This window comes from Diabrotica virgifera, chromosome 10 (genome assembly GCF_917563875.1).
Source record: "Diabrotica virgifera virgifera chromosome 10, PGI_DIABVI_V3a".
NCBI lineage: Eukaryota > Metazoa > Arthropoda > Insecta > Coleoptera > Chrysomelidae > Diabrotica > Diabrotica virgifera.
This window is the reverse complement of record NC_065452.1, coordinates 89,161,369-89,172,906: the sequence shown is the minus strand read 5'-3', so window position 1 is coordinate 89,172,906 and position 11,538 is coordinate 89,161,369. Positions and strand designations below refer to the sequence as shown.

Here is an 11,538-nt window from a genome sequence, read left to right as displayed (position 1 = left end):
TAGTTAGTTCGCAGTGCAGTGATAAATACTGAATCAAGGTAAGCTATCTTTGTTGTTCATATTAAATATTTTTTCTGTATGTATTTGTTGTGTACTTGTGTTTCATGTCTTAAATATTTTTTAAATAAGTTCTTGTGTTAGTATTATGTACTTGTGGTTCTTTTATCTATGTTTAAAATAATTACGTGCAAAAAAAATTCACGTCTACTGTGCTTTAATAATTGTGGACTATTTCTATTACTCTCTCCCCAATTTTCTTTTGCCGGCCTTCTATATACTTGTGTTTCTTTTATCTATGTATTTTTAAAATACTTACGTGCAAAGAATTTCCCTTCTCCTCTTCTTTAATAATTTGTGGATTACTGTTTTCTATTTCTCTGTGTTCCCAATTTTTTGTCGGTCTTCACAATTCACAATTTCTTATTTTTACACGATCACATTATTTTGTTAATGTAAATTATCGATTTTTTGTTTTTAATGTCTCTGTTTTTGTTACGTACTTCTGTGGATTTTGTTTTCTCTAAACTATTATTTATAGGAAAATAGTAAGATTTGTGCACGTTTTCTAGCAATTGTTTCTTATTGTTTTAGATGGATTTAACAAAAATAAATGCCGTTTCTTTGGTTGCAGACCGTAAACCAATAATTAAATTAAACGAACTACCAATAAACGAGCCACAAAAAGTAATAGACGCCAAGCTGGTGAAAAATAAATTTGGCCAAGTAGTTTTGCTGGAACTGGAGGAGAACGTTGTGTTCCTGCCAAATAGAGTCACAAACGTATATACTCCATTCATCTCTGACTTTGCAACAAAGAAGTATTCCATTATATTTCGAGGACTGATCGATACCGGATACCACCGCCCATCAGCAAAATTTGAGATAATAGACAACTAGCTATTAGAATAAAGGAAAAAGGGTAAGTGATCTTGTTCTTTCTTGTATCTTTTGTGTTTGAGTAGCCATGCAACATAAACAAGTGATCAAACAGTCTGATGATTTGCTTCACATTATTAAAACGCTTCGTAAAATAATGTTTGACAAATTCACTGATAGGGACCGTAAAGTGTGGACAAGACGTGTAAATAGTCAAATTTGGAGATGCAATAAAGTTATTAAAAACAATAAGCTACCCATTGGAACAGTTAGAAAATTGCAAACTAACATAGGTCATTTTAAGCATTTTAGACAAATTATTTTAAATTTCAATAATAAACATGTTGGGATGGGGTTTAGTTCAAAATTACGCAATAGAGTTAAATGGGAAAATGTTATGTCGTGTTTTGCCAGTCGAATTAAAACCGGTGTAATAGTAAATTTAACTCATAAGGACATTGGCCAATTTTTAGAGGATGCTTATACTGTTTTTAGCAACAAAATTAAAATTATTTTGAAAACACATAGAATACTTAAAGTCAATACTGCATTTTGCGGGGAGTTCATTAAAAAATCAAGTGATAGTGAAAGTGTAGATTTAAAATATTTTAATACGAAAAATGCTATTATAGATACATCGACCGATTTACATCTTTGGTTTCGTGAAAATGTTAAAGATAAAATTTATACAAAGCTGTCCGAATTTGCAGAAAAAGATTCAGGAGCCGCGCTGTCTAAAGTAATTTCATTAGAGGTTAATATTAATAGAGTGGACATAGGAAACGGTTCGTCCTTCATTGACTTGCCAAAAGAGATTAGTAATAAAAAGGCTTGTATCAATGTTCGTAATTTTGATCAAGCATGCTTTTATTGGTCAATAGTTAGTGCTTTGTATCCTGCTAACAAAGATGCTCAAAGAGTATCCAAATATCCACATTATTCTACTATTTTTCAAACGGACAAATTAGAAAGCCCAATGCCATTAAATCAAATTTCAAAATTCGAAAAACTAAACGCCATATCAGTCAATGTTTTCGTATTAGAATTAAATATAGTTAAGGACAAACAATTTTACGAAGTAGTACCTGCCAGACTGACACCAACAAAGTTGGAAAAGCATGTTAATTTGCTTCTTGTGCAAGATAAATATTTTCCAAAATTAAATGATTACGATGCTCCTCCAGAAGATGACGATCAGACGGAAATACGTTTTCATTATTGTTGGATTAAAGATTTGGGAAAATTAGTACAGTCACAAGTGAATAAGAGCAAAAGTAAAAAATATATTTGCGATCGTTGTTTAAACCACTTTAGCAGTGAAATCAAACTAGCAGAGCATGAAGAAATGTGTTCGGATATGAATAAATGCAAAATGACTGTTCCTAAATATGATCATGTGGGTTTTCGCAATTTTACGTACAAACAAACAACTCCGTTTATAGTTTATGCCGATTTTGAATGCCAATTACATAATTTTACGGATTCCAATGTCAAATTGAGTAAAACAGCAAAATATCAGAAACATGTACCTTTTAGTGCAGGTTATTATTTTAAATGTGCTTACGATGACAGTTTATCTTATTTTAAGAGCTATAGAGGTGAAAATTGCATGGAGTGGTTTGCAAAAGAAATGGCTGAAATTTCCAAATTTGTAAATTCCAAGTTGAAAACAATTATACCTATAGCCGAAAAGACTAATACAAATGGAGCGACTGTTTGTCATATTTGTGAGAAACGCTTTTTGGCTACAGATACAATTGTAGTAGATCACAACCATTTTACCGGAGAGGTACGTGGATTTGCACACCAAGCATGTAATTTGAACTTTAAAAAATTATTTGTTGTTCCCGTGGTTTTTCACAATTTTAGTGGTTACGATTCGCATTTTATGATTATTGATTTATGCAAACATGGGCACTTGAGTCTACTTCCAATTAATAAAGAAAAATATATTTCATTTACATTACACTCTGACGAACATCAAATTAAATTACGATTTATTGATTCACTAAGATTTATGGGAGCTTCACTCGACGAATTAGCATCAATTTTAGACACATCGGAAAAGAAGATTTTAAAACGAGAATTTAGTAATTTAGATGATGATACATTCAATTTGTTAACTTGTAAAGGAGTATTTTGTTACGATTATATCGATAGCGTGGAAAAATTAGATGAAACTTCTTTACCCAACATTAGGCATTTTTATAATAAGCTAAATAATGAATATATTAGTGAAGAGAAGTATGCTCATGCGCAGAATGTTTGGAATAAATTTAATTGTAAAAATTTGGGTGAATACAGCGATTTGTATTTGAAAACAGATATTCTGCTGCTGGCTGATGTGTTTGAGCAGTTTCGACAAAAATGTCGAGACACGTATAAACTAGATCCTGCTTGGTATTATACCATGCCAGGATACACGTGGGATTGTATGCTGAGATACACAAAATGTAAATTAGAATTGCTAAAAGATGTGGATATGATTTTGTTCATGGAAAAAGCCATAAGAGGCGGAATATCTGTTTGCAGCAACAGGTATTCGGAGGCCAACAACAAATACATGTCGACGTATGACCCCACACAACCCTCTAAATACATCATGTATTTAGACGTGAATAATCTGTATGGCTGGGCCATGAGTGAGGCTTTACCAATAGGAGGATTCAAATGGATTGAAGATGGTACCAAATTTGGTGTTGCATCAAAATCCACTAATCTTCCCGAAGGTCATATTGATATTATGTCAATACCAAATGATGCGAAAGAGGGCTATTTTTTCCAAGTTGACTTGGAGTATCCACGCGAATTGCATGATAAACACAAAGATTTTCCATTTGCTGCCGAACACCGCATTCCGCCCGGTTCAAAATTGCCAAAGTTAATACCAACCTTATATCACAAAACAAAATATATTATTCATTATAGAAATCTTAAACAGGCATTAGAGAACGGTTTAATTTTAACAAAGATACACAGAGTGTTGAAATTTAAACAATCTGCGTGGCTGCGACCATATATTGAGTTAAATACCAACTTACGAACAGCAGCCACAAGTAGCTTCGAAAAAAATCTCTTTAAATTAATGAATAATGCTGTGTTCGGTAAGACAATGGAGAACATAAGACGTCATCGTATCGTAAAATTATGTAAAAAATGGCATGGAAGGTACGGAGCTAAAAATTTGATTGCAAGTAGTCGATTTCATAGTCGAACGATCTTTCATGAGAATTTGGTGGCTATCGAACTGAAAAAATCAGAAGTATGCTTTAATAAACCCCTGTATATAGGCGCAGCAATCCTTGATATATCCAAATTATGTATGTACGATTTTCATTATAACTTTATGCTTCCAACGATGGGAGAAGAAAACTGTTCATTGCTGTACATGGACACAGACAGCTTTATTTATGAACTGCAATGTTCAGATGCATATAGAGAGGTTTTAAAAGCATATCCAAGCAAATTCGATACCTCCGACTACGCCGAAAATAACCCATATGACATAGAACGATTAAATAAAAAAATCCCTGGATTAATGAAGGATGAGGCAAATGGGAAAATAATTACACATTTTATTGGGCTAAGATCAAAAATGTACACATTTAAAATGCAAATAACAGACGTGGAGAGGGAAAAAGAAAGACAACGCCTGGAACGAAAACAACTAAACAAAGAGAGAATTGAAAGCGACGTAAGCAATTTGGGAATAACCAAAAAGGCAAAAGGAGTGAAATATAATGTCGTTCGAAATAAAATTACGTACGAAGACTATGAAAAATGTCTTAAAGAATTCAAAATTCAAAACGCAAGCCAAAGATGTATTCGGTCATATCAACATTCAGTATTTAGCATCGAACAATCCAAAACGGCTCTAAGTCCTTATGACGACAAGCGGTACTTAATACCAAAATCATTTAATACGCTTCCGTGGGGGCATTATAATACATAAAACGGCAGTGTCATCACTAAACATTTATTTGTTGTTGTTGTTGCAGAAATACAGCAAAAGAAAAGATGGTAACAACATTACGCACACAATCTATAAAAACTATTTGTGAAAATATCTTGAACATAACTGAATTTGTTGAGATGTCACCACTGCCGTGGAGCCTTACTGTAGAAATTTGTAATAATTATAGTATTTATCGCTTTCGAAAATTATATGAAACTGATTATTTGCATAAAATACAAATATGTGATCAAATAGATTTTGAACAAACAAAACGTGAAAACGAAGCAGAAAGAAATCATCTTTGTGAGTCAAATTATTATAAAGAGAAAGAACTTAATATGTATTGTGTTTGTTTTTCTGCATTTGTAGCAGATGCTATTGCTTTAAACTTTTGTTTTAGCTGTTTCAAACTTTTCCGAAACGTACTTAAATCAAAAAATAAATGTTATGGTTATGAACAGGTTCTTAATTGGAATGAATATCATGAATATGAAATAAAATATTTGTATGATTTAACAGATAATTGGTGTCAAAATTCGTTTGATCACGTCTTGTTTGATACAACTTGGTCCTTTCAATGTAGATGCTCAATGCATAAATAATTTTCTTCTTTTTGCGCAGTATATGGTTACTTAAAAAAAAAAGAAAAGATCACTTATCGCAAAGTTTTTGTAAATTGTATATAAAAAATATTATCCATTGTATAATGTAATTTTTATTAATAAAATTGTTTAATCTTAATTTTTGTTTGTTTTATTTATATTAGGTAAAAATAAAAGACAACATATTTATTAATATTATTTATTCACAACTATCCAAATCATTTACAACTTTATTGCTATAATACCATACATATTCATTCAAAGCTTGACTTAACAAAGTATCTGGAGAAATTTCACAAAACGCAGTTAAAGCGTGAAGTCGACTATATAAACTGTTACTCTTATGACAATTTTGCTGAATAAAGTATACAACATTTCTATAATACGAAAAAAACTGTAAATTGTCCAATAACGACACTCGTTGAGACACTAAATCAATGTTTGCTCTCAGGATCTGGCTTACATCATCTTCACATAAATAATATTCGATTCCGTGTTTCTCGATAGTCAGGAACTTTACATTTTCCATTACCAATTGTCTTAGTTTGCAGAAATCACCACACTCAAATTCGATTGGATCATACTCATCGGCATAGGTCGGCAAAGGTGGTATGAAAAATTCTTCCATAATTTGTATAAACATCTCAATTAGGGTAGTCCACTCGAATGTGTTTAAACTGATTCTTGTAAATTTACCATGTTGGTACAGAATAATGGATGGAGAAAACTGTCGAGCTGGAGATAGGCCAATTTTTATGTGAAAACATCCTATTGGATAGGTAGTTTCCAATAAATAATATGGTTCATCTTTGGCAGCTTCTTCATATTTTTCCAGTACTCGATCTAATTCAGCGTCGTAGATAATTGTCTCTTCACTTTCGTATCCGCTATCTTGAGAAGTCATAGTACTGCTGTTGCAACTGAATACACAAGTCGGTTGGAGAAACTCAAACTGAATGTGACGGATGGTTGCTGAGAGAATTTATACTTTTTCAATCCCCCACTCTTTGCGTGTAATTGTCAGCATTTTCTAAAAAATGTATGTCTACGCGGCGTATCGAAATATAGATCCTTAAACTACATCTGAACTAGTAATCCAGCTGTTGTGTTTGCTATCCAATCCTAACCATTTAACATACATCTTATTGCCTTTTCGTCTAAGTACTTTTTCAACCAAGTAAATGTCGGGATTTTTTGTTTTCTGTAATTCTTCTTCGTAAAACCCGCCGCTAATCAGTGTACCTTGCATGTCTTCGAGCAAATACGTTATAGGATTCGTTATCTTAACTTGTACAATTCTAAATAATTCTGTAGTCCAATTGGGCGTGTAGGCCTTTTCAAAGAAATGTTTTGCCTTTGATATACGTACAATGTCGCCAACTTTAAATCTTCGTGGACCAGCAATCTTTAAATGACTATAACTTTTGTTTAAAATGGCTTTTTCGTTGGATTTGTTGACATGAGATGGCTTGTATCCTGTTTTACTGTGCTTTGTATTGTTGTATTCCTCAGTGACTGTAGGTAGTGCATCTAGCCATTTGTATGATCCATGTAAACTGAAATACTTGTACAACTTTGCTTTCAACGTTCTAATAACTCTTTCACAAATGGCAGCCTTCTTAACCGTGTAGGTGCTGTAATGATTAATTTCGTGTTTTTTCATTAAATTTTGAAATTTTCTGTTGTAAAATTCGGTTCCCTGATCAGATTGTAGGTTTTTCGGAACTCGTTGAGTATGGGCGAGAATATCCGAAAATGCCCGAGTAATTTCCTCACCTGTTTTGTTCTTTAGAGGGCGTGTCCAAACAAATTTTGAAAAACAATCAATTACAACTAGTATTAGTTTGTAATTTTTATTTTGGTGCGCATAAGGACGCATTTCAGCCAAATCCATCTGCCACAAGTCATCGATTCCTTTGATTATTGTTCGTCGACGAGGATAGTTTTTTCGTGATGGTTTATGCAACTCATACACCACCTGTTCCTTTTCTTTAGACATTTTTATAAACGACTTTCAATTGCTGTTAGGCGGGTATCTATATTCATCGAATGAAGGTTGTCTACTACATCCTGTAATGCCGCGTTCATTTCTTTTATCTTCTTTTCCATCTTCATATCGTATATCGCATGATGTGCAATGGTTTCTGCAGCCGATTTTATATTCTTATCCGTATCCTTTTTTAGTGTATTCAAATCATCTTTGAATATTTTTTGCAACTTTTGCTCGAGAAGTGGAACTGTGGTTTTATGAAGCTCTTTTCTTACTTCGTTTAGTTCCATGGTTAAATTCTTTATATCATTAGTTTTTTGCTGCAACAACTTATTTACATTATTCTCCGTGTCCTTTTTTAGTGTATTCAAATCATTTTTCATTATTTTCTGCAACTTCTGCTCGAGAAGTGGAACTGTAGTTTTATGAAGCTCTTCTCTTACTTCATTTAGTCCGATGGCTAAACCTTCTATCTCCCCAGTTTTTTGCTGCAACAACTCACCATGTGTTTGAATTAATGGTGACTGTATGTTACGCAACTCATTTATTTGTGCATCGACGTATTTTTTCGTTGCAGCATCACCATTTTCTGATGGATCCTTGACATTGCAAATTTTCACATTTTCGGCATTAATATTTCCGTCAGAAGTATGTGGAAATGTAACTCGCGTCACCTTTTGAGCGCTACCACCACCACCACGAGAATGATGACCGAATTTGTCGACACTCATAATGGAAATGATATTGTCATTCCCAGTTACTCTATTATATTAGCTTCTTTTAGTTCATTGATGATGGCTACAATTTCGTTGTCGAGAGATGTGTTGCCGGCGTCTTTCGAAGCCACCAAGAGTTGAAGACGATCCACCAATTCATTTGGGTCGTCCCAGTAAATATATTCCCTAGGCAAATCATTGTATGTCAAATGCGTAGGTAATCCAGAACCGACATCTCCTCTACTAGTTTCTGTATGACGACGTTGAGGTATTAATGATGGAAGATTAGGTTTAATAATTTCCTTCCACTTGTAGCCGTGGGTTCCCTTTAGTGTACCATCCCGTCTTTTATGAGCGCCGGTTATATCCAACAATGAAATATAGTCTTTAACGTCTTCTTCTTTAAAATGATCAGGGTCTTTGTAAAATATTAACTCATATAGTCCACGTGTCCCTTTAACATATTTTCCTTTCGTTACAATCCTACCATCCCGAGTGAAATTAATATCAGTGGAACCAAGTGCCCATTTTGCCGTTTTGCTATCATAGGTTGGACCGTATACCTTATCTATTTGATCTGAAGATATCCCGTGATTTATCACGTAAGGTTGAATTAGAGAATGATATTGGTCTAGGTAATCTTGAAATACTTGTTCGGATACTTCATCTTGCGATTGGTTTGTTTCTATGTTATCTTCGTATTCTTCATCTTCTTTATCGTTGTTTTCAAACACATCTCCATCACTTATAAATGATAATGGTGGTGTAGGATTTTCCTCTCTATCTGGCTCTTTTTTTAGTCCTACTTGTTCCTTTTTCACCTCTTCTTCTTCTTTTTTAACTTGTCTAAACTTGTTATCGATAGCATGATGCAACGTTTTTGATGATTGCGCAATATTCTTGAGTGGTTTCGAGATTGGTTTAAAAAGTTTATTTAGTGACTCATCTTGTTCTGTCTTGCCTAATTTCAATGCCAAATATTTTTTGCGAATTGATCTAGCCAATTCGGCAACTTTCTTCTTGCGCATGGCAATGGCGACCGCATCATAAGACATTTTGTTGACAACTAAACAATACATCAACTTACAATTTTATATATTTATCAAATCCTTTGCGGTATCGGCCATTGTTAAGGGGAAAATCTTTCATAATGACCAAAGTACCATAGCGGTCTGTCGTCCAACATTCTGAACACATTTTTTTAAATTCATCAAACGACATGTCTGGCGATACGTGTTCATCAAATATATGCTTCAAATTTATCTCGTCCTGCTTGAATAATACAATCATGTTACAATTGTCTCTTATTAGCTGCTTCGGTATTTTTGAATATGTTTGACATAAATAAGCGGCATCGATATTTTTATGTCTGCACATGGAATAATACTCGCGAATCTTCTGTTGACCATCACATGCAACATCGTCAAATAAAAAAATTGAGTTTGGTTGTGCTTCATCTGGACTGATAATTTCTTCATTGTCTTTGAATGGAAAGTACCCAACACCTTTGACTTGGGCTATTACATCTTGCAGTAGTTGGTATTTCGGTTGAAAAAGGGATTTCGAATAAACATAGACATTTTTGAATTTGGCGCCATTCGGATTAAATAATAGTGATAGCATGACATTCGTTTTTCCGCACCCACTTGGACCGCAAATAATGGCTCTAAATGAGTTTGGTAGCAATTTACCATGTTTACTGACTGTCACTTTCTGGACAATGTCCAGATTATCAATTGGCAACGTCTGCTCTTGTTGAACGATCTTCATCGTGTGGCAAGTGTAGTACATAAGTACGGCAATATATTATAGATGTCATCACTTGCATGGCATCAGTCCAATGTTGGTCGTCGAAGGAGGAGGTCTCGTGAACTCTTTAATTAATAAACTGCCATTTGAGCTACATATTCCTGGCGGTTATCAGTACTGTGGACGTAAGTAACTTTGCGACAATTTTGTTGTGTTTTATAAGTAAAAAAAAAAATACGTTCTTTATAGCTGGAACAAAACTACAAAAACGTCTTGCACGTGGAGATCCAGGTATTAATCCATTAGACGCAGCTTGTAAACAACACGATATCGCTTACTCGCAGCATTCATCTCTCGAAGAACGTCACAAGGCCGATAAAGAATTGGAAAATAGAGCCTGGGAGCGATTCAAGTCGAAAGACGCTAGCTTTGGTGAAAAAACTGCTGCCTTACTTGTAACCGGTGGAATGAAGACGAAAAGAAAATTGGGAATGGGATGTCAGTTACGTCGTGGAAGAAAGGGGCGTTACTCTTTCAATCGCGATGTTGTCTCAAAAATTGCAAAGTCCATGAAGAGAGGAGCATCGTTACACGATACTGCTTTGACTGCTGTACGAATTGCAAAATCCATAATCAAAAGACTTGGCGGCCGAGAAGAAATTGATGTTCCTCGCGTACTACCACTAAAATCTGGAGGTTTCCTACCCCTCATACCTCTCTTTGCTGGTCTTTCGGCACTGGGGGCTTTAGCAGGAGGTGCTGCGGGGGTGGCAAAAACTGTGGTCGACGCAAAAAATGCCCAAAAGAAATTGGAGGAGGATATACGTCATAATAAGGCAATGGAACATATCGGTTCGGGTCTGTACCTACGTAAGAAACCCAGAGGCGGATTCGGCTTGTATTTGAAAAAAAACTTCCAATAAAGCTGCCCAATCGTCCGCTGTACGACTTGGACATTGCACATTACGCGAAAATACTTAACATACCACATTTTCGAGGAGTTTTCATGAATGACGCTCTGCCTAGAGACGGTCCTCGACAACGAGAATGTGCAATAGTTAACTTGGATGTGTCCGCGCATAACGGAACACATTGGGTAGCATATAGAAAGATAAACAACGACGTGGAATATTTCGATTCATTTGGTAATTTGAAGCCGACCAAAGAACTTGTGAAATATCTGGGTGCACGTGCCAGAATTTTCTACAATAATCACCAGTATCAAACTTACAATCAAATCGTTTGTGGGCATTTATGCTTAAAATTTTTATATAATGGACAGTAGTAGATTGCTTATGTCCCATATGTTTCGCGAAAAATGTTTTACGGAATATAGTGAAGAAGAACTAAAACACATACCGCTAGAGTATATTATACGGACTGTTAGACCTTCAGAATTGTTAAGTATATGGCATAAATTACCTGGGGAATATCGAGGAGAATTTAACTTGCAGATACTACTTCCGTGCTTCGTACATTACAACAGACCAGATTGGAGGACTCACTGGGATGGACCACCCGATTCTCAAGCATCTTGTCATTTATGTAAACTTGCTTTAGAACAAATAAAAAATATGTGAAAAAAAATTGGTGTTTATTCAACTATATATATAAACCTATTAATCTATCGACTTGAATCAGTCATCATGT

The 11,538-nt window shown here is 34.6% G+C and overlaps 1 protein-coding gene across 1 annotated transcript; it reads left to right on the top strand.

Annotated features, from left to right (window-relative positions):
- The first annotated feature begins 2,893 nt into the window (after nt 1-2,893).
- On the top strand, nt 2,894-4,828 carry LOC126893112 (uncharacterized). The gene has a single exon (XM_050663058.1). It carries the CDS (start codon nt 2,894-2,896, stop codon nt 4,826-4,828), a length of 1,935 nt encoding a protein of 644 aa, XP_050519015.1.
- The last annotated feature ends 6,710 nt before the right edge of the window (nt 4,829-11,538 follow it).

Coding starts and splice junctions, on each gene's coding strand:
- LOC126893112 (XM_050663058.1), top strand. CDS start 2,894: ATGGGAGCTTCACTCGACGAATTAGCATCAATTTTAGACACATCGGAA.